At 44.6% G+C, this 24,351-nt stretch overlaps 1 protein-coding gene across 1 annotated transcript in view; it reads left to right on the top strand.

Moving 5' to 3' along the window:
- LOC133452265 (MAGUK p55 subfamily member 7-like) overlaps positions 1-24,351 on the top strand; it is a 93,157-nt gene that overhangs the window by 40,671 nt on the left and 28,135 nt on the right. Inside the window, exons 7-12 of the mRNA XM_061731487.1 lie at positions 7,205-7,339; positions 12,230-12,311; positions 17,405-17,490; positions 22,055-22,132; positions 22,780-22,976; positions 23,073-23,131. Coding sequence (XP_061587471.1) covers positions 7,205-7,339; positions 12,230-12,311; positions 17,405-17,490; positions 22,055-22,132; positions 22,780-22,976; positions 23,073-23,131 — 637 coding nt within the window. The remainder of the gene's footprint in view (positions 1-7,204; positions 7,340-12,229; positions 12,312-17,404; positions 17,491-22,054; positions 22,133-22,779; positions 22,977-23,072; positions 23,132-24,351) is intronic.

Here is a 24,351-nt window from a genome sequence, read left to right on the forward strand (position 1 = left end):
TTGTACGATCGCTTCTCTTTTACTATTGCGGTCTATGGGAAAAGCTTTCGGGGATGATTTTTTTTTTTTTTCTTGCGCAGTACCGCGGCTTGCCACTGGAAATCTTCTGAGTGCGAGACCTGGGGGTCGACGTCACGGCGCGCCGTCGGAGTTGGCGTGGTGACGTCATCCGGAAGAGAGCAGGTGTCGGCGGGGCTGATGGCATGGCAGGCTGGCATGAGATGGTTGAGAAGAACAGGCGGTGGCCCTATGGAGGGTGGCGACAGTCCAGCCCGAAACACCTGCAGAAGGCGGGCCGTCGGGGCCCCCGCCGGGCGTGGCGAGACCGCGGGCGGATTGCGCAGCCTGGGCTGTTGGATCAACGGCGAGGGATTATCCGCGGCGCGTCCCCTTCCCGCCGATGACGGAGGCGGGCCAGGAGACAGGGAGGACGCCATGGCGGGCTGCCGCAATACCGGATGTTCAGGAGAGATGGACCGGACGGGATGGACCACTCGTTTCTGGGTGGGGCCGGGTTAACCGCGGGCTCCGCGCGTGGCTGAGAGAGAGAGAGAGAGAAAAAAGGGTTAGAGAAACACGTGCGCGGCGGAAGAATAAACCGCCGCCAGAGCGGCAGCCGACGGCGCAACCTGCGCTCTCGGGTTGACAGCGAGGAGACACAGGAGAGGAGTCGGGGCCCCGCGGCGACGATCCGGATGTTCAGGAGAGATGGACCGGACGCGGACCGCTGAGGAGACGGGGCTCGGCCGGCCCCACGGCCGCCAGGGAGAGCGGCGCTTCGCGGCGCGGCGACGGCTGAAAGTTTTTTCTCCTCGGGATCTCGATCGGCTGGTGTTTGCTGGTGATCCCGTGCAAGCCGATCGTTGTCCGATGGTGATAACGACACGAGATCCATGCCGGCCGTCGGACCCTGCCGGAGCGTGGCGACGCCAGGACCGGTGGATTGCGCACCTGCGGAGCTTCCGGCATGGCGACGACTGAAAGTTTTTTCTCCTCCGGATCTTGATCAGCTGGTGTTTGCTGATGATCCCCTGCAAACAAGTCGTCATCCGACACGACACGAGATCCATGACACGAGATCCATGACACGAGATCCATGCCTGAACGGGTGAGTAACGATCTGAGATACGAGTAGTAGTGTTGTCATGCTTGCGGTTCTGGTTCGAAGAACGAGAGCGAACGTGCTGCAGAGACGAGAGCGAAGATGAACTGAGGGTTAGGCTGGTATTTGAAGGTTTGCCGGAAGAGGCGTGGTGCTGGAGGAGGCGTGGTTGAGGCGTGGTCCTGCTCCCGAAATTCGCTTGTTAAGCTCCAATTAATTTCTACGCCGGGGAAATACATGAAGCAAAGCTTGAAGGCGTACAAAAGTCTTGACGCTTGGTCCGACTTCAAGGCAGGATTTGTTGGTGAAATTAAAGTGATGAGGACACTGAACTTTATGATTTGACCGTTTAACGTTAGCTACCCAAAAATCCAACATTACCTGATACAAAATGGGAACCACAAATCCATGTTTCGGTGTCTGGAATCCAGTTGTTTCTGTGAATTGCAGCGATCCATTTGTCTCTCTTAAGCTTATTTGCCAGCAGTCTGTAAAACGATAACTCCGATTTCTTGCTAAATCTATGAGTACAGTCGATCCCACAACAGCTCTTTCCCATTTTAGATGTTTTCCAGTTGCTCAAACTGAAAGTTTACGCTGCCACTCAGTCTTTCTGACACTCAGTCTTTCTGCCACTCAGTCTTTCTGACACTCAGTCTTTCTGACACTCAGTGGGCGTAACCGGCTGTGAAGTCACATCTGTGACGTCATGCTCATTCCCTCTATACGGCCGGTTATTCGACAAGGTGACATGTTCCATAAGTGTGAAAGAAGCCGTTTCCCCGGGTGCACGGACTGATCCGGTCCTTTACACGGGAACATTTGAACCTCGTTCACTTCCAGACAAATCACAGTTCTTCCAACTGTTTTTATGCAACTTCTTTCTGAATATGTAAAAGAAAAGACTCAGAATCAGAAACAGCTAGGCTCGGGCTGGAATAAACGTTTGGGAACGAAACAACCAGAAACCAGTCAAATAGCCTGCATATATAAATAAAAAACATAAATAATAAAACAAGAGAGACTTCCAACTTGGTATCGAAACACAGAAAATAGAGACTTATTTTTCTCGTATCTGTGAAGAAATAAAACAGAAACATGTGGCAGGTTTGGACAGAAATCCACCCCCCGACACGACGATATGATGTACAGGTGAACTCAATCGGTCGCCCAGACAACATCCCTCAGCCTGAAACTGGCTGCTAAACGGTCGCTCTCTCAGTCGTCTGTGAATCTCATCCAACTCCCGGCTAGAAATAGTGTGCCGAACCACATCCAGCAGACACAACATTAAAACCAGCTGCCCCCCTCACACCACAAGACGCCTATTGTTGCTTGTTGGATCCTCGGGGTCCCGCGGGCCGCGGGGTGAGGCCAATTTGGACGGGGCCTTGCTCTGGCTCATCCACTGGATATTCTACCGGTATGGGAGCAGGGTACACTGGAGGCATTTCACTACCTCTGGCACTTTTTCTCTCTCTTTAGATTACAGTTTTTGTTGTGTAACATGGCACATAGTGGTCATGCGTGAGCTGTTTCCACGGAGGGTGTGGCCCAGGGGTATGTGTGAAGGTTTGGCTGCAGCACATCATCAAAACAATCCGTCCTTCCAGTCATCTGTCAGCAGTTTGGATGTTGTGGCTGATCTGAGTATAATTTTCAACATAATTGCAAGTGCAAATATGTATTCAAAAGTATGTTTTAGAGATCATCGAGGCAGAAATCCACTTATGACAAATGCAGCTATGAGTAAAGCTATTTGTCTTCGCTGTCCCCAGGTCTGTAGACTAAGAGATGAGTGTCTGTGTGAGGATGCTCCCTCTGGGTGTATCCCCAAACCCTTCAGGTTCACTTTACACCAAGCTCATTTCACTACATCATTCTACGGAAGAGTATTAGGGCCAGGCAGGAGAAAAATGAAAATAATATTTTAGAGGAAGATTTTTTTCAAGAATAAAGTCATAGTACAGCTATGCACTTAGCAGCCGTAACTAACTTACATCCTTGGGTACCCTTAACGTTACACTCCAATGATATAAGTTAGTTAGTTAGTTAGTTAGTTAGTTAGTTAGTTAGTTAGTTAGTTAGTTAGTTAGTTAGTTAGTTAGTTAGTTAGTTAGTTAGTTAGAGGAGTTCCAGGCATGTCCCTCATCCCTAGGGAGGTCCCTCCTCCCTAGGGAGGAGTTCCAGGCATGTCCCTCCTCCCTAGGGAGGAGTTCCAGGCATGTCCCTCCTCCCTAGGGAGGTGTTCCAGGCATGTCCCTCCTCCCTAGGGAGGTGTTCCAGGCATGTCCCTCCTCCCTAGGGAGGAGTTCCAGGCATGTCCCTCCTCCCTAGGGAGGAGTTCCAGGCATGTCCCTCCTCCCTAGGGAGGTGTTCCAGGCATGTCCCTCCTCCCTAGGGAGGAGTTCCAGGCATGTCCCTCCTCCCTAGGGAGGAGTTCCAGGCATGTCCCTCCTCCCTAGGGGGGTGTTCCAGGCATGTCCCTCCTCCCTAGGGAGGTGTTCCAGGCATGTCCCTCCTCCCTAGGGAGGAGTTCCAGACATGTCCCTCCTCCCTAGTGAGGAGTTCCAGGCATGTCCCTCCTCCCTAGGGGGGTGTTCCAGGCATGTCCCTCCTCCCTAGGGAGGTGTTCCAGGCATGTCCCTCCTCCCTAGAGAGGTGTTCCAGGCATGTCCCTCCTCCCTAGGGAGGAGTTCCAGGCATGTCCCACCGGGAGGAGACCCCGGGGAAGACCCAGGACACGCTGGACAGACTATGTCTCTCGGCTGACCTGGGAACGCCTCGGACTCCCCTCGGAAGAGCTGGAGGAAGAGCTGGAGGAAGAGCTGGAGGAAGAGCTGGAGGAAGAGCTGGAGGAAAAGATGGAGGAAGAGCTGGAGGAAGAGATGGAGGAAGAGATGGAGGAAGAACTGGAGGAAGAGATGGAGGAAGAGCTGGAGGAAGAGCTGGAGGAAGAGATGGAGGAAGAGCTGGAGGAAGAGCTGGAGGAAGAGCTGGAGGAAGTGTCTGGGGTGAGGGAAGTCTGGGCATCTTTGCTGAGGCTGCTGCCCCCGCGACCCGGGAACGGATAAGCGGCGGAAAATGGATGGATGGATGTTGAAGTAAAATTTCGAGAAAAAAGTCGAAATGTTGAAAAAAACAAAAAACATTTTCGAGAATAAAGTCAACCTTCTGAGACTATAACAAATAGCGCATGTTACTGTCTTTACAAAATTCCTCGTAAGGCCTATAGACAATCCAAGGATGTACGTTAGTTACGGCTGCTGCTGCATAGCTGTCAGTTGCTCTCCTACAATTTCGAGAAAAAAGTCGAAATGTCGAGATTAATGTCGAGATTAAGGTTTTTTTTTCCTCTGGTCCATCAAATCCAGTTAGCAGAGCGACTGACAGCTCTGCAGCAGCAGCCGTAGCTAACTAACTAACTTACATCCTTGGAGTGGAACGTTAAGGGTACCAAGAATGTAAGTTAGTTAGTTAGTTACGGCTGCTGCTGCATAGCTGTTAGTCACCCTGCTAACTGGATTTGATGGACCAGAGGAGACATTTCCACTTTATTCACCAAATTGTATTTCAACATTAATCTCAACATTTCGACTTTTTTCTCGAAGTGCACAATAAAAAAAAATCTTCCCTTCTCAAATATTTTTTCTCCTGCATGGCCCTAATACTCTTCCGTATCATTCTGCTCTCCGAGGGGCGCTGACATCTCTCAACCACGATCGCCCCGAAGCTGAATGTACTTCAGACTTCAGTTTATTATTGTTGCACTCACGAGCCACTGGTTTCTCAGACGCACACGCGCCTGCGCGGCACACGGGCCGCGGTTTTCCAATCAACCGCTGGAGTTGTGGCTCGTCCCGAGGAGCCGGGGCCAGCCGACAACTAGCAGTTTGTTTGCACAGCTCTAATGACCCGTTTGTTCTTGGCTGCCGCGCAGGAGCTCACACATACTTAAGACAGATGCTGGGTAGAATATTCTGTAAATGAATGTTTGCTTTTCCGGAAACCAGCCTTTGAAAGTAGCCAGAGACGCATTGCTCACACGTTGGCAGTTTCTGGACGGAGAAGCTGTTGATGGACATGAGGATAACAAGTAGACTGACTGACAGATGGATTGGCTGATTGTAAAAGTGAAGCCGATGAGCAGATGTTTCCCTCATCCTCCTTCCCTTTTGCTACATAAAACCCCCTTCAGTGCCGCCCTTTTTTAAATGCATTGCTTCACTAAGAGGTGGACGCTTATCCTGAATGTTCCTCTTTCGGCAAACACAACAGACGTTTACGTGCAGCCAAAGTGAACAGAAAGTGAACTTTATGAAGTGTTTCTGAATTGACAGCGAGTCATGGCTCATCTCAGGCGGGCGGTGTTAGTGGTGTGGGAACTTTCAGGTGGCCCGCGGACTGGCAGCCGTTGAACCCTAAGTCACTGTTGGCATGTTGGAAGTGAAGGATTGTGACCAATAAAAACGTCCTGCCTTTGGAGTAAGTTGCTGAATGGGGAGGAGAAGAGCAAGCCAATCTTACCGGATCAGTTTAAAGAAGTGACCTCCTATTCACGTCCAGGCCTGGTTATCCCCGTCTACCCTTTCTACTCAGATCTAACCAGCCTGGGACGTTGTGAGCTGCTCTTTTTACACTTGTACGATTAATTGTTTATTGGATGGATCCCCATTAGCTGCCGCCTTGGCGACCACTAATCTTCTTAGGGTCCATAAAGTATATACAATATTACATAAATGATAACATCTAAGACATAAATACATACAGTCATACATTCCTAGCATAACTACACTTAGAATAAGGATTTGTTATTATTGATATTCATATAACATTTGTGTATGTTTATGTATGTATATGTATGTATGCCATATCCAAAAAGGGCATGTGTATGTATGTATTTGTGTGTGTATGTATATGTATACATGTATACAATATATATATATATATATATATATACATATATATATACGTTATATATATGTGTGTGTGTGTGTGTGTGTGTGTGTGTGTGTGTGTGTGTTATATGTGTATATATGGATGTCTTTTGTTTTTTGTATAGAAATTAAATGAATATTGATTATAATGAAATATAGTGTAGGGGTTAGGATTTAATACATTTTTACTTCTTCTTCTTTTACTTCTCAGTTATATATGCATAATATTATAATATATTAATAACACTATAATTATACTAATACACTATAATAATACTAATAATACCATACATTAGTCATTTATTTTCAGCCACTGCTATCATTATAATAATTCTACTAATTTCAATATCAATAATACATTCCCAGTCATATGGTCTACAGCATTAGGTGAGTGTCAGGGTTTGACATTTCCCCCAGTTTGTGTTTTCTGTTTTGCCCCGCCTGTTTTCCATCTGCCCTGATTGTTTGCACCTGTCTATACCTTCTACCTATCCTAAGTTCCTAAGTCACTTTTGTACAGACTCACCCGGCACTTTAAAACCTCATTTTGTACATTTCCGGTCTACATTTTATTTTACTGTCTATACTTTTTATTGTGTATACATTTCATTCGATTTTATTTTATCTCTTATATATTTGTTTTTATATTTGTATTGTGTTGCACCAATCCCCATAACAAATTCCTCGTGTGAAAACTTGGCAATAAACCCCCTTTCTGATTCTGATTCTGATTCTGATTCTGTGTCTCGTTATCCCCTTGTCCGTCCTGTTTGCTCCCTCCATGTTCTCCTCGTCAGTTTTTTCGTTCATGATCCTAGTCCAAGTCTTGATCCTGCTAAGCAGCGCTTTTGGTTTTTTTTTTGTGTTAAATAAACCCTGTTTTTGGAACTCCTGCCTCCCGCTCTCCTGCGTCTGGGTCCTCAAACAACCATCCCTGACAGTGAGCCTTAAGTCGTTTTTTAAAAGTTAATTTGTTTTGTGAGCGAGATATGTGAGGAGGTTCCAGGACATTATTGAACTAACTGAGTGTTTGAGTTAGATTTTAGTTTAGTTTTTAGATTAATGAAGTTGTTGTAAAAATGTGAGGATGTCATTCAGTGAATCCATGGAATCCTACTGTAGTTTTATAAATGCAGATCATCCTCACGGTTTTTTTCCTTTGCAGAGTCTCCTGCACGTCCATGACTCTGTGGCTCAGAGAGACTTCCAGCCCACTCTGCCACCCATTCCTGACGACGTCCTGGAGGAGGAAGAGGATTCAGTCAAAATTGTCAGTCTGGTTAAAACCCAAGAACCCCTGGTCAGTGTTTTTCAAAAGTCACATTTTAGCAAAGCCATGTAAACAGCAGTTAAGAAAATTTTGACAGAAAAGACACAAAAAACAGTATTTACATTTCTTTCATACACCAGACTAATGATAAAATGCTCTGTCATTTGAAGCATGTAAAGTACAGAGCCATTCTAAGTCCTCCTGCCCAGTCCATTATGCTGCTCCTGCCGTAGCTCAGAGCAGTCAGACCCGTCACTGGATCCACAGTTTCCCCTTTGGTGTGATAGCGTTTCCTGCAGCAACCCTAGTGAGCCTCCCAACATCAAGCGTGATCTGAGATTCAGTTGGTTGCAATATGCTACTTCACCACTAGATGTCACTAAAGTCCTGTAGGTGTAGAAGCCAATGGATCTTTTCCACCAGTACCTACTCAGCTCTGCTCATCTCCGCTCGGCTCGACTCAACTCGGCCAAGTTTCTTTTCCACTACAATTCATCACCTGGAGCAGAAGTAGGAGGTTGGAGTGAAGCTGCTGTGACGTATTTGATTGTGTATCTAAAGGAAGAAGACAACAACACTAAAGATGTAGAACCTGGAGGAGATGATAGATGTGCTGCTGCATCTGTGGCTGGTGTTCCATATCAAGTTAAAAAATGAGAGTTAGAGAAGCTTCAAGCGGCAACGCTTTTTAATTTTTTTGTTAGTTTGTCTCTGCGCTGCTGAAAAGTCAGCTGGAGTCGTGAGCAGCTATGAAGGGACAGAGCTCCTGGTAGATCTGGTCGTTCCTTATCGCCGTCTAGATCCCTTTTTAATTCTCTCCTCAGCACCAGGTTTATGAACATCTGCACCTCAGAGTTGGATCATGAAACAGACTTTTGCTGCCATTGCCTGTTGAATAAAATGAACAAGAATCCGTCAGAGTCTCTTTCTCTGATTTCCTCCTCCTGACTCAGACGTCTGACTCCAACCCCCCGACCAAACAGTGGCCTGTAGTGTGATGATGTCAGATACAGCCGGCCCAGCCACTTAGAACCTCGGCAGAATAGTTACAGAAAAGTATCTACTCAGCACGTTAGACCCCTAGTGGGAAAGAACCAAACTGAGTCGAGTCGGGCTGAGTAGGTTCTAGTGGAAAAGCGCCACAAGGTAACCGCCCTCAGAACGTCATCACCAGCAGATACCGGCCATTTAAAACAATTTTCTTGTCCAAGAGCGTCAAAGTGGAATGATGTCAAGGGCTCATTGTGAGTCATATTTGAAATAGCGTGGCATCAGCAAAGGTGTGACATGATGGACGACTTAATGGGTGGCATGACAGGAAACCTGAGAGACGGTTCCTGCGGCAGCCTGGATCGCCTCTGGACGTGAGCTCCGACTCTGGACTGCTGTCTTCAAGCGGAGTCAGTTCTTCCACATCGCTGTCGCCACATATCCATTGTGACGCACAGCTCAGCATCAGCATTTGTGCGTGGGGCTCTGTGTAACGGTCCAGCGTATGGAGTAAGATAGCTTTCAAAAAGATGTGTCCATGTTATAACTATTCGTATTCGTAATGATAAACATTTGTATGTAAATAAAAAAGTTGTACCCCAAATTCTGCTGTCACAAACGAGTCTGATAAATTATTAGGGTTAGGACTTTTTTCGTGAGTATGAATCTAAAAGCTGTGAGTGCAAAGTCTTATGAATATAACTCTAATTTCTACGACTATGAGTCTTCAATGTGAACACAAATTCAAGTTTGTGGTACAAGTCGAAAATTACGTCATAGGGGAATGCAATCAAACCCCGAATGATGCGTCGAAGCCGAGGATGGCTGGTAACAGTGCAGTCATGGACACCGCTAACGCTAACGCAGGGGAAGCACCATCACAGTTAAAGTAAATAACCCATCCAACATTTATTTATTTTTATTTAGTTATTTATTTCATGAAATTGTACTGTTTTGAGACTAACGTACACAAATATACACGTCGTAATATTTATGTTTTGTTGTAAATAACTGCACTGACCAAGAACAGTCAGCAAAGAGGAATTGAAACCGAACTTATACAATTAACGTTATATATATTATGAATATACAAAATGGACCGATCTATACGCTAATTGGCACAATTTATAAAGTTAAATCATTAAAAGCCATATTTTGGTCAACATTATATTTCAAATTAGTTTTGTTTTTGTCTTCATTAGTGCTAATTAGCTAATTTAAGCCAACTTTTAATGCTAGTAGCTAATGCAAGCACTAACTGGCATGTTGTTAGCTTGTAAGCTAAAGCAGGATGTCTTCACGTCCATAAACTGTATATTATTTAAAACAGTACAATTTCGGCGCATCATTTGGGGTTCGATTGCTTTCCCCTATGACCTGCCTGTGACGTCATTTCAACAGTTTTTCGACTCGTACCACAAACTTGAATTCGTGTTCACAGTGAGGACTCGTAGTCGTAGAAATTAGTGTTGTATTCATAAGACTATTCACTCACAGCTTTTAGATTCATACTCACATAAAAACAACCCTTACACCGTGTCCACACTGCATGCGACGCGAGCGAGCGTCAGTGTCAAAAACAGTTCCATTGCTTTATTTTTTATTGCACTGTCTACACTGGTTGCGAGCGACGCGGCGCGATGTGGCGCGCCGTTTTGAGCTGGACTTTTGTCGCACGCTCTGCTTCTATTTTCTTCCTGTTGCTCGCGTTGAAAGCCGGTTGAAAGTTGAAAAAAAAAGTTGAAAGCGCTGTAGGAAAAAGTCATTTCAATACAAGAACCTCAATAAAGTGGCAGCTGCTGGAGGGAGATCGCCAGGGAGCTGGAAGGTTCTGATAAGATATAATAAGAATCTTATCTTAATCTTATTAGGGCTTAATTTGTGCCGGATCCTGCCGGATTTGTCGTGTCCTCTGCTTTTTCCCCACATCCCAGTAATGATCTGACATGCTGACGTGTTTGCTGCATTTAACACCACGAACACGCCGGTCACTCCACGCTGTTCGCTGTTTGATTGCGTCACCGTTCGTTTTTTTCCCCACTTATTCCACTGAATAATAAGCATGTTTTCTGTTTAGAAAGTACAAACGTAGGAAGATTACAAGTAATCACCCATCTTTTACTTGTCCCTTTACTCTTTTAGGAGTAATTTTAGGAGTTTCTTTCAGAAGCGGTGAATAAAGGCTGATTTATGGTTCCGCGTAAAATCGACGGCGTAGCCTACGGCGTAGGGTACGCGGCGACGCGCACCGTTCGGTGAGTGCGCCGCGTACCCTACGCCGTAAGGCAGGGGTGTCGGACTCCAGTCCTCGAGGGCCGGTGTCCCTGCAGGTTTTAGATGTTTCCCTGCTTCATTGCACCATGATACAAGTGACTGTGTCATCAACAGAACTATCCAGACTTTGATGACAAGCTGGTGACGATGATTAATTAGAATCAGGTGTGTTAAAGCAGTGAAACATCTAAAACATGCAGGACACCGGCCCTTCTGGGATTCAGTTTGACACCTGACCTGTGCCGTAGGGTCTGCGTTGGTGTAACGCAGAACCATAAATCAGCCTTTTAAAAGGCGAGTCTCAGCTGTCAATCAAAAGAACGTGGTAGAACGTGGGGCCGATAACGCGTTCAGTGTGGACAGAGCGCATCCGATGCCACGCAGTGTGGCGCGACAGTCGGACGCTCGCGTGCAGTTAGGACAAGCTGTAACTCTAATAATTTATCAGACTTGTGGGTGACAGCAGAATTTTGGGTACAATTTTTTTATTTACATACAAATGTTTATCATTACGAATATGTATAGTTATAACATGGACACATCTTTTTGAAAGCTATCTTACTCCATACCAGCGCTGCTGCAGCAGTGTTCATGTCAAGGGACGAGGACTGTTCCTAATACTGTTGGGTCTGTCTCACGGCCCGTGATTACAGCCTACTTTTCCCGATGCTGCTGCAGCGATCGGCCTGATTTCTTGTTCCAAACCATTGTCACTTACCTCAGGATTTGTTATTTTCATTTGAAAGGAAGCCACTGAGATTCCAAAAACTGTGTCCCATCTGCAGCCGCCCCCCCAGACCTCAGCATGTATTTTAATGATGAACAAAGGGTCATGGTCCACTGTCTCTTTGAATCTGGAATAAGATCTCCCTTAAAAAACACAGAGTAATTGATCACAATGACCCCCCAATAATACCCTCAAAGTAAACTGGAAGTGTCTTTAAAGCTACAGTCTTTTGCTCTCCAACAAATCTCAGTGAAGTCTCCTGCCAGGTTTTATTGTTTCCTTCTGAGATGCTGCTCAGGAAAGGACAAACAGGGCCGTTCAAGTAACCCTTGTGGCCAGGTTTAATGTTTTTCTCACAAGGAAAATAGGGGGGTGGGGGGTTACATTTGAGAAGCATTTACTTCATGAGTATGTTTGTAGTGTTTGTGTGCGTGTGTGTGCTCCTGTGTTAGCGGTTAAGCTGCCAAGAGGCAATTTGGACCAGTGATGGTGAACATACTTTTGTATTGATCCCAAAACTGGATGGGGTGGGGGACTGACCTTTCTCTGACACAGTCTTTTCTGATCGACCCAGCATGTCTCTCCAGGCAATGGGGTCACACCCGAACGCCAGCGGATTGAAGTCTAACGCAGAGAATGCTCTTTCCATTGCGATTCGCACCACATCAATAACATCTGGGGGAAATAAATGAATAACGCTGATTTGGATAACCTCTCCCAGCACTTTGTGTGTTACATGAAGGCAGCTAAATGGGCCCCATCCTGAAACACAAGACTTTGCGGGACTGGATGAACTCCGAACAAGGAGCTTGTTTTTCGCTGTAATAAAACCAGCATGCTCTGGATTCCACTTGCCATCCTCTGACCCTCCTGCTCCTCGTTGCATCTGCTTGTTTGTCTGCTTTCACTGACTGACCGCCGTCCTCCAGGGAGCCACCATTAAAAAGGACAAGTCCACGGGAGCGATCCTCGTCGCAAGAATCATGAAAGGAGGCGCAGCTGATAAAAGTGGTAAGCTGACAAACTCTCCAGCGTGGATTCTGACTGCTTGCTGACTAGGGGTGTAACGATACACTAATCTCACGATACGGTACGATACACGATATTGAGGTCACGATAACTATACGATACGATATTATAGCAGTATTTTTTTAACAACCTTGAATGAGGAACATATGACTGGAAAAAATTGTCTTTTATTTGAAAGACACAAAATACAAAACAATACTGTGCATTTGTCCTATTGTTACAGTTTGTAATGCTTTAGAACTGTTTAAGTTTTAAAGAGAAAGCCAGGACAACCATTTTTTTTTTGTTAAGAAGGTTATTTTGGTAATTCAGGGTTCATTATTTTATAAATACATTCTTTATATTCTGATGTAAATCAGGGACTATAATGACACTAGTCAGTTTATCTGTAGTGATTAGTCTGTTTTAGATTGGGCGGAGTGATACGCCACAGTACGGCACTAGGTGCTGTGTTGATGTTCTAAAATCCTACACTGTTGAGGGACATTAAAGTACACCGGAACTCAGCAGAAGTTGTCCCCGTGTTTATCCTACTCACCAACCCAAAAAGGTTTAATTTAATAAGGTAAGGCTTAACTCTACACCAGCCTTACATCAGTAAAAGTTCAGAGCTCAAACCCCCCAAGAGTCCCGTGATCGGGACCAAAACGGTACTAGTTTCTTCTGAGCGGAGGAAGTTTGGTCCGCGGGTCGAGGTGCGGTCGGCCCGTGAGGTCTGATGCGTGTTACTAGACAACACAATTTATTAATATTAATAATCCAATATCGCGATACACTTTGTCACCTCCATGACACGTATTGTGATGTTTTTGTATTGCGAAATTTCGTGGCACGATATATTGTTACACCCCTATTGCTGACACCATGCTTAGATTGTTTCACATATACCTTTAATGCCTTTGCAGTGTTAGAGGTTATGGAGAATACAAGCATAGTATGGCTGTAATATTCAAATACAAGTATACAAGATCCCTCACCCAGCTATCCCACTTCCCACCCCAACCCTCCCAACTAGGGGTGGGACAATACGGTAACTCACGATTCAATACTGTGGCGATTTGTGGCCCACGATAACAATAATATCAAGATACACAATATCTATGATATTTGATATATTGTAAGAAATTCCATCAATAATGTATCACGATATATGTGACTGAAAAAGAAAAAATACCAATAAAAAGGAAAACGTCTGTAGTTATGCATTTATTCAATGCCGAAACTTCATACAATGTACAAAGAAAGTGCATTTGTATATTAGCCTCACTGCCTGCTAGGCTTGTAAATGTACAGCTAGACAAATTAAAGAAAAAAATGAAAATTAATAACATGTTTTATATAAACCTGGACACTGCACTGCTTTGTTTCTAATACTGAAAAGTCAGTAAGGAACTTAATTTTGCATAGTAGCTCACTGTCTCCTAGTCTTGTAAATGTAAACACTGGACAAATTGAAGTGCATTAACAATAGTGCGGTGAGAACCGTGTAAATCCATTATGTGTGTTGTAATAAAATATCAATATTTGCCATCAGTTTATCGATTATTTATTGCGACAAAGAGCGCAACAATATATTGCAATATGGATTTTGTTCCCCACCACTACTCCCAACAATCCCCATTGTCCCTTTGAGTCCAGATGTACATAAAAATGATGGTCCGTTGAGGTTTTTGTATAACCCAGGATTACAGAAGGGGCATATACAATATAGCACAATATTCCAGTGTTTTCCTGAAAAAAAAAAACAAAAAAGAAAGAGGAAAGAAAGGGGAAAAAAAGGGGAGGGAATGAACGGGCCCTCGCACTCTTGGCCACCCCCCCGGGTTCCGCCCACATTCCTAGATCAATAATACTATAAAAAGTGCCTTTGCTGTTCACATAAAATCAACTTATCATCGTAAGCATTTCAGAAATGACACCACCCACGACTCTCTGTATCAAACCATTCAAGTTATGGCAGAAAGTAGGAACTATCAAATATGGACCAATCAGATGAAGGGTGGGCGCGCTTTTTGGCGTCTAGTGTCGCCACGGTAACGCTTTTGACTGAGAAAAGTAATGCGTGTTGTCGCATGATGGAGACGCACATTTTGATGTATAACACACCTGGGTGCACGTTACGGTTCGGGCCACATTAACGGCCAAAGAAATGGCATAAATTGCGCCACAATTACACGTTTAATTCAAAATGGCCGACTTCCTGTTGGGTTTCGGCCATGGCGCCAAGAGACTTTTCTTTAAGTTGCGACATGATACAGGTCTGTACTGATTTTCGTGCATGTACATCAAACCGTATTGTGGGGCTTGAGGCACAAAGTTTTCTAGGGGGCGCTGTTGAGCCATTAGGCCACGCCCATTAATGCAAACCATGAAATATCACATTTTTCGCCAGGCCTGGCTTGCGTGCAAAATTTGGTGACTTTTGGGGCACGTTTAGGGGGGCAAAAAGGCTCTCATTTCGTCGGAAAAATAAAAACAAGGTAAACAATAGGGCCTTCGCACTGTCAGGGCTCGGGCCCTAATAATGAAGGATATTATGAGGGGAACCCACCGCCTCACTTTAAGAATAATATTCTAGTTGTCATTCAGTGGTGTTTGTAAACTCTCATAATACAAGGGAGGCCAATACAATATTTTAAATAGCAAACAAACAGCTTGATGCTCCTGCAACTACATGTGTATGTCATGAGTATTAAGTATGAAGCCTATTGGAGTGTAGAGCTAAGCTCCCAGGATGTGGCTATAAGGGGAAACATAGCTCCAGGTCGATCACAAAGGTAGTGCACATGCTAGATGAAGTAAAACAGTCAAACTTCCAGGTGCATCGCTGTTTCAGCACACCATCAGATAGATAGATATAGATAGATATATGTTTATTGTCCCCGTGGGGAGATTTGTTTGCAGCAAACGACACACATGGCAATTTGACAAACATAGCATAAAAACAGGGACACAGAACAATAACACAGACACGGAGCATCCACTTGTGCATGGTATTACCCAGCCAGCTGGGGGGCTATTTCCTAGAAATATTTAAAAGGTTAATGGCTTGGGGTATAAAGGACTTGTTTGACCTGTTTTTAGTGAACAAGGGGGGGCAATAGAGGTAAGTGGGAGCCTCTCATCAGCCACAATGGCCTTTGCCTTGTTCGTTACCCGTCTGTATCTGCTTTCGAGGCTGGGTAGGGTGGCTGTTGTTACTGTCCTCCTAACGGACCTCTTTTGTGCCTCAGAGTTATTCCCAAACCAGCAGATGATGCAGAAAGTTAAAACACTTTCAATAAAAGCACAATAAAACATGTGGACCATTTTGCCATTAACATTAAAAGACAACAGTTTCTTTAAAAAGTACAGTCTTTGTTGAGCTTTAGTGCACAGGCAGTCTGACCAATTGTTCCATTTAAGTTTGTGATCAAGCACAACCCCAAGGTTCTTGTATTCAGTCACAGACTGGATCACCTCTCCGTTGATAAAAGTGGGTGAAATGAATGTTGCTTCCTGAAATCGATGGTCATTTCCTTTGTCTTTAAGGTGTTGGGGACAAGGTTTGCCCTCTCACACCATTTAAGAAACTGGTCCAGAACTGGCCCGTGCTCCTCCTCTCCATCATGCAGGAGGCTAACTAATGCAGTATCATCTGCGTATTTAATTAAGTGCCTGTTGGAGAAAGTGCTTGTGCAGGAGTTTTTGTACAGAATAAATAACAGTAGGGATAAAACACAACCCTGAGGGGAGCCTGTGGAAGTGGTGATTTTATCTGAGAGTGATGTTCCAACTCTGACCTGCTGAGATCTCCTGCTAAGAAAATCAACAATCCATAAAAGCAGACGAGATGGAAGTGAGAATTCTGTTTCCAGTTTTTCTGCTAAGATGTTCGGTAAAATTGTATTAAAAGCTGATGAAAAGTCCACAAATAAAATCTTAGCATGGGTCTTGGATCTCTCCAGATGAGTATGTAGTACATGCAGTAGGGTCAGTATGGCATCCTCAACCCCCCTAGAGGCCTGATAAGCATATTGCAGGGGGTCGATATGTACGATTTAAAGCCAATCACCAAGGCCCCACACTAAGAACTGGCTAAAGTGGATGTTATCGAGCCGCGGAGATTCTCAGAGAACATCTTTTGAACTTCTGAAACAAAACTGGAGATTTATGGCTTCGGTTCACAGATGGAAAAGTAAATCTTTCAAAGAGGAGAACACAATACCTGCTGTGAAATATGGAAGAGTAGCGGTTGTGTTTTTGGGGAGGCTTTGCTGTGTTTGGCAGGGGGACCCTAAGTCTGCAGAGGACCCAGCGCAGCCTGGAGACTAGGCGAGGCGTCCAGGAACGAAACGTCGTGCCTGGTGCCAGGAGGCCCAGGCGTAGTCGTCTTCCGACCTGAAGGTCGGGGGTTCAGCTCCCGGCGGCTTGATTCCTCCCAGCATGCTGCTGCTTATGGCGCTTTTCCACTAGAACCTACTCGGCTCTACTCAACTCAGCTCGGCTCGACTCAACTCGGCCTGGTTTCTTTTCCGTAACAATTAATCTGGAACAGAAGTAGGAGGTTGGACAGAAGCTGCTGTGATGTATTTGATTGTGTATCTAAATGAAGAAGACTAAAGATGTAGAACCTGGAGGAGATGATAGATGTGCTGCTGGGTCTGTGGCTTGTGTTGCATAAGTTAAAAAATTAGGGTGAGAGAAGCTTCAAGCAATGACGCTTTTTAATTTGTGTTTGTTGCGCTGCTGAAAAGTCAGCTGGAGGTGTGAGCAGCTATGAAGTGACAGAGTTCCTGGTGGATCAGTTCGTTCCTTATCGCCCGTCTAGATCCCTTTTTAATTCTCTCCTCAGCCACCCGGTTTATGAACATCTGCACCTCAGAGTTGGATCACCAAACAGAATTTTGCACAATAAAAAACAGACAAATAATACAGTCAGTTAAACGCAAGTCTAAAATAGTGAGTTTTTAAAAGTGACTTAAAAGAAGACTCACTTTCAAAATGAAACAGCAGTCACAAACAATAAAAAAACTAAGGAACCAAGTAAAACACAAGAAATGAAAAAGTGAATTTGTATTTTCAATTCTTTGAAGGTCTGATCCATGAAGGGGACGAGCTGAGGGAAGTGAATGGAGTTTCCCTGGAACACCGGAGGCCAAAGGAAATCCTCGCTCTGCTGGTCTGTTTCACCTCCCGAGTTCAGTTGTAGTCCCTTTCTTGCGCCGCTTCTTTAACGTTCCTTTCTCTTATGTATAAGTCCTTGTATAAGCAAGTCGTTTGTTTGTCGTTGCATGAATTGAATACATAAACCCATTGGGATCAATCAGGTACTATTGAACTGATTTCTACTGAAAGGCACCAAATCATTGTCCGCCTTCTTCGTCAAGGTCAGGCCTTGCATCGTCTTGTTTTTGTGGCCAGCAGAGTCGTAGTATAGAGGTTATGCATTAATGTCACTTCCCCACTGGACCAGCCCCCTTACTCCCACTGAGTGGTAAAACATCAGCAAAAATGGCTGAAACTAGTGGAGAAGACGGGATAACAGCCGATAATGGGCTTAAATTAGCATCAATTGGACTTGACAGTGACCCGTACAGTTACCCCAAGAACCAGTGGTCCATGGACATTAATATTTGGTACAGTTACTAAGAACCAGTGGTCCATGGACATTAATATTTGGTACAGTTACCAAGAACCAGTGGTCCATGGACATTAATATTTGGTACAGTTACCAAGAACCAGTGGTCCATGGACATTAATATTTGGTACAGTTACCAAGAACCTGTGGTCCATGAACATTAATATTTGGTACAGTTACCAAGAACCAGTGGTCCATGGACATTAATATTTGGTACAGTTACCAAGAACCAGTGGTCCATGGACATTAATATTTGGTACAGTTACCAAAAACCAGTGGTCCATGGACATTAATATTTGGTACAGTTACCAAGAACCAGTGGTCCATGGACATTAATATTTGGTACAGTTACCAAGAACCAGTGGTCCATGGACATTAATATTTGGTACAGTTACCAAGAACCAGTGGTCCATGGACATTAATATTTGGTACAGTTACCAAGAACCAGTGGTCCATGGACATTAATATTTGGCCACAAATCCAGTTTCTGATATTTATATGTACTTAATTTCTACGCCGGGGAAATACACGAAGCAAAGCTTGAAGGCATACAAAAGTCTTGACACTTGGTCCGACTTCAAGGCAGGATTTGTTGGTGAAATTAAAGTGATGAGGACAACAAACTTAATGATTTGACCGTTTAACGTTAGCTACCCAAAAATCCAACATTACCTGATACAAAATGGGAACCGCAAATCCACGTTTCGGTGTCTGGAATCCAGTTGTTTCTGAGAATTGCAGCGATCCATTTGTCTCTCTTAGAGCCCAGATGTACTTGCATTCATACCTGCATTCGCATCCGTTCGCGTCCGTTCGCGTACACAACTTACTGCAATGTCGCTCGCGTAGTACGCGAGGAGAACATGTCGTACCGGCGGTGACCGATAGGGAGCAGTAAGCAGAGCAACAGTTGGAAAAGTGATTAAATATTTAGTAGTAGAGGTAGTAGCAGTAGCAGATTAGAACAACAGACACATTAACATGACACCATTGGATGAAGAGGAGATTATAACATTGCTTTGGTTGCAATCTCGGCAAAGGAAATGGCGCCAGCGACACCAGCTGGTATCAGACCAGGACCAGCTGGTATCAGACCGGGACCAGCCGGTATCAGACCTGGACCAGCTGGTATCAGACCGGGACCAGCTGGTATCAGACCAGCTGGTATCAGACCAGGACCAGCTGGTATCAGACCTGGACCAGCTGGTATCAGACCGGGACCAGCTGGTATCAGACCTGGACCAGCTGGTATCAGACCGGGACCAGCTGGTATCAGACCGGGACCAGCTGGTACCAGACCGGGACCAGCTGGTATCAGACCGGGACCAGCTGGTATCAGACCGGGACCAGCTGGTATCAGACCAGCCGGTATCAGACCGGGACCAGCTGGTATCAGACCGGGACCAGCTGGTATCTGGTATTGAGAATGTGCACGTCGACGCGTCAAATGAACGCAGGATACGCGTGGCGGCCATGATGCGTACGCTGGTCTGAACTGCAAGTCTATCTAGGGCTTTAAGCTTATTTTTCGTCCGTCTGTAAAATGATTTCTTGCTAAATCTATGAGTACAGTCGATCTCACAACAGCTCTTTCCCATTTTAGTTGTTTTCCAGTTACTCAAACTGAAAGTTTACGCTGACACTCAGTCTTTCTGACACTCAGTCTTTCTGACACTCATGACGTCGCATCTCTGACGTCATGCTCATTCCCTCTATTGGCGCAGCGTATCCAGACCAGAGTTTCCATCTTGATATGATACATAAATAACATATAGATGTAAAGAAGAAATGGCTCCTAAGTCCGTTAAAGGGGAACTATTGTGGCATCTAATCCCTATTTTAAACAGGCCTTGAATGTCTTAAAAACAAGCTTCTATTGTTTTTGCTAAATAAATTAGAAATTCAGCCTCTGATCCATGTCTTTATCTTCCCATTCTCTAACCTCATTATCTATGCAGGATTCTGAGTGGGCGGGGCTATGATAATGAGGCTCTGTGCTGATGGGCTGCCTGAATGACGTGATACACCGCTACGAAAAAATGGCGGAAGCTCCGGCCGGCGGAGTTACCGTGTCTTAACTGTATGCGATGTGAGCGAGCGTCAGCGACAAAATCAATTCCATTGCTTTATGTTCTATTGGACTGTCCTAACTGGCCGCAGCGACGCAGCGCTGCACAGCGTGACGCGGCGCGCGGTTTAGAGCTGGCCGTTTCCTGCCGCTCGCGTTGAAAGCCGGTTGAAAGCGCTGTAGGAAACAGTCACGATGAGGAACGGCTGATCCAGTTAGTTGAAATGAGAAGTTATCTCTATGATTCCTCCTCATTTCACTACAAAAACCTCAATAAAGTGGCAGCTGCTGGAGGGAGATGGACAGAGAGACGATGTCACGCAGTGCTACGATAGTGGGACGCTCGCATGCAGTTACACGGTTTTATAGGTGTGGGCGTGGTTTGCATTTTGGTTACGTAACAACGGGAGCAGAATATGAACGGCTCGTAGATCCACATCACACTGGACGGCTCATCTGGGCGGCTGTACAGACACTGCAGAATTTGGTTTCTTTTCTCCTTCTCTGAGTTGGCAGGCTGAGGGGAGACCACTTTATATATGTTAAAGCAAGAGAAAACATGTTTTTCATAATAGGTCCCCTTTAAATGGAGCCGCTGGAGTAACGGTGGGATTTTGATCTTGTGATGCCAGTAGACTGCAAATGACCAAACATTTCATCAGAATATATAATCATTAAATATGGCAGATAGATGAGTGAAGCTCCGGAGGGGCCGTTGTCAGCCTTCAGGCTGAAGGTTGCTGTGATCTAGTTCACTGCTTTCTACATTTACATGTTAGAGTAACCTTTGGCAAGATACTAGAGTAAAGCCCGCACAGATCCCCAATTAGCCCCTTGCATGTAACGAACCCATCCCAAGCAGCCAGCTTTGGATAACAGGCGTCTGCTAGTTAAGTGTAACGTAATACAGAACATGAAAAACACTGGAAACTCACTCAAGTTTGGCGATTCTGCAGGCTGCAAGAGTAAGAACAGCAGTCACATATAAACCACTGCACTCAGATCATAACTGGCTGATGCATTTAATCAATGGCGTGATTACAGCATGGCAGTATTCTCAGTTTGAAACTCACCTGAAACCTTTCTGTAATTGGTTTCCATGTTCTCCCTCTGTCTGGGCATCCGGGCTTCCCCCAAGCTCCAGTTGGGAAACGAGTAGAAGCACCTGCAAAGAGTCAGGGATTAACTTGATGTAAAACAGTGACAGTTCCTTAGAGCATCATAAAAGGCTTTGACGTCCAAGATGAGTGAACAGTTTTCTCTGAATCAGTGATGTAGTGCATAGTTAATGCTCAGCTACTTTCACGTTGGCATTTGTACGGCTTTAATGTGAAATATGACGATAAGATAAGCTTTTACGGTGCTGATGAGTGGACGTAGCCATAAGTAGACATAGAAAAGCGGCATGTTGCTTATCTTTACGCCAGAATGAGCTGACACACTCACATTCAGAGCTTCCCAGTAGGAATGGGCGATATTTTACCGTTCGCGATAAACCGTCAAAAAAATTCCCCACGGTAAGAATTTGTCATCTCACGGTAAAAACGATAAATTCCTGTTGATGACGTTTTTGTGTAAAGCCGATTTATGGAAGGAAGGAAGGAAGGAAGGAAGGAAGGAAGGAAGGAAGGAAGGAAGGAAGGAAGGAAGGAAGGAAGGAAGGAAGGAAGGAAGGAAGGAAGGAAGGAAGGAAGGAAGGAAGGAAGGAAGGAAGGAAGGAAGGAAGGAAGGAAGGAAGGAAGGAAGGAAGGACAATAAATTCCCATTGATGAAGTTTAGTAGTATTTAGTATCTTTTAAAGCAGTGTTTTGGGGGCTTCAACGACTGAATGTGGTGATAGATTTATAGTTACAAAGGTGGAGTTGAATTGTTTTTTTTTTATCGTCATTTTTATCGTTTTCGGGATAAATGCCAGAAATTATTGTGACAATTTTTTTAGTCCATACCGCCCATCCCTACTTCCCAGCTCTTCACAGGACAGAAAATGAATATATTTGATGTAAAAATGACATATTTTGTGCCACTGTTTTCTTGCAGGCTGGTTCTCAGGGTGAAGTCAAATTCAAGATCATTCCTGGATCCTCAAAAGAGGACGCGTCATCAGATAAGGCGAAGGTAACGTAAATATTAACATGCGTAACCTATTGGGATGATTTGTGGCTTTTTACATTTTTGACATTAGCTTGCAGCGCAGCTCGACGGGCAGAGCTCTCCATGTGTTTCCAGTAAAGACAGAGGATATCAGTTACATTTTGTCCAAATGGTTATAGTTTGTGAATTTGCCACAGTGTCGTCATTACCACACCATGATTCAATATCCGTGAATAATCAAGGATGAGACGCTTGCTCGCTTTTTTCTCTTGCAGCTTTTCATCATTTAAACACTTTCACTGTATTAACTTGATTTTATATTAACAATGCATCTTTGTGACTTATGTGGAAAACTTCAAGTGCCGCGTCGTGTGTTTAGATTACAGGCTACTGCATGCATACGTTAGAGGGCCGAGCTGGAACCCATCAGGGCTGGGAGCATTTGCTAGAGATTAAAGAAAAAAATTATTTTCAATGATTGTGGTCGTTTCTCAAACATGACACCATCATGTGAGGAAAAACCAGACAGAGATGTCCTTGCCGTCGGGATGGAGAAGTTCACGAAGTTGCCGTGGAAAGAAGGGAACTTGGAAAAAAGTGAACGGATATTTTCCACTTGTCAGGCTTTTCTGGGTTTTAAGGCTAAAACTGCGGCGGACCTCTCCCCTCAGCTGTTTGTGCAGGCTTTGTTTGATTACGATCCCGCCGAGGATCCCAGCATCCCGTGCAAAGAGGCTGCCGTGGCCTTTAAAAGAGGCGACATCCTCCAGATTGTCAACATGGAAGACGAAATCTGGTGGCAGGCCTGTCGCCTGGGCGACGGCAACGGCCGGGCCGGGCTGATTCCCTCAAAGCAGCTGCATGAAAGGTGATCTCTGCGTGATTAAATGTTTAACCAAACTACATAGAAGTCTACAGGAAAAATTCCTTTTTGAATCATTTTTTCTTGTTTCCTTTCATGCAGGAGAGTTGCATTGCAGCGGCCCAGATGTCTGTTCCAGCCTGAGCAACGAAACCCATCAGGTGACGAGCTGCTATCATTCATAACATCACCCTGAAAAGCATCAAACACTTCCAGATAAACACTTAAAAAACAAATTAAAGCAGCAAGCAGCGATGAACGGGCCCTTGCGCGTGCAATTTTCACCAATAAAGGTCAAGGAGTCAAAACCGAGTCCGATGAAACCACCCACGACTGTTTATGTCAAACCATTGAAAAGTTATTGCAGAAAATAGGGACTATCAAATATTGACCAAAGAAAAGTGTCATGGCGCCATGACCGAAACCGAACAGGAAGTCGGCCATTTTGAATTAATCGTGTAATTTTGGCACAATTTATCCCATTTCTTCAGCAGTTAATACGGCCCGAACCGTAACGTGCACCCAGGTGTGTTATACATCAAAATATGCGTCTCCATCCTGCGACCACGCGCATTACTTTTCTCAGTCAAAAGTGTTCCCGTGGCGACGAAAGACGCCAAAAAAAGCGCCCCCCCTTTATCTGATTGGTCCATATGTGATAGTTCCTACTTTCTGCCATAACTTTTGAATGGTGTGACATAAAGACTCGTGAGTGGTGTCATCGGATTCGGTTTTGAGTCCTTGAACCTAATTGGTACAAATTAGCCCCGCCCCTTCTTCTGATTGGTCGATATTTGATAGATCCTACTTTCTGCCATAACTTTTGAATCGTTTGACATAAAGAGTGGTGGGTGGTGTCACCGGACTCGGTTTTGAGTCCTTGACCTTTATTGGTGAAAATTGCACGCGTGAGGGCCCGTTTGTTGCTTCTTGCAGCTTTAATTTACAATTCTTATTGCTCTTTTTTGAAGTTTGAATATTGTATCCGTGTTTGTTTTATATGTGTTGCCCCACACTTCCACACAGTAGCTCATATATGGAAGTATGAAGGAGCAGTACAAGGTGTATAGTGATGATTGATTAAGAAGGTGTTTCACTTTGTGTAATATTGCAATTGATTTGGATGTTTTAGCTTTAACGTACTGTATATGTGGCTTCCAGGATAGTTTGTTGTATATTATGACTCCAAGAAATTGTATTTAATTCACTCTCTCTATTTCTATGTCATTTATCATAAGTTTCTTTTGTGAGTTTATCGATAGTTTTCCAAATTTTATGAACTTGGTTTTATTAAGGTTTAACGTGAGTTTATTTGAATCAAACCAACTCTTCACTCTTTTTAATTCAGTTGCCACTCTGTCCAAAAGCTGTTCCAAATTAT

This window comes from Cololabis saira, chromosome 10, assembly GCF_033807715.1.
Source record: "Cololabis saira isolate AMF1-May2022 chromosome 10, fColSai1.1, whole genome shotgun sequence".
Taxonomy (NCBI): Eukaryota; Metazoa; Chordata; class Actinopteri; order Beloniformes; family Belonidae; genus Cololabis; species Cololabis saira.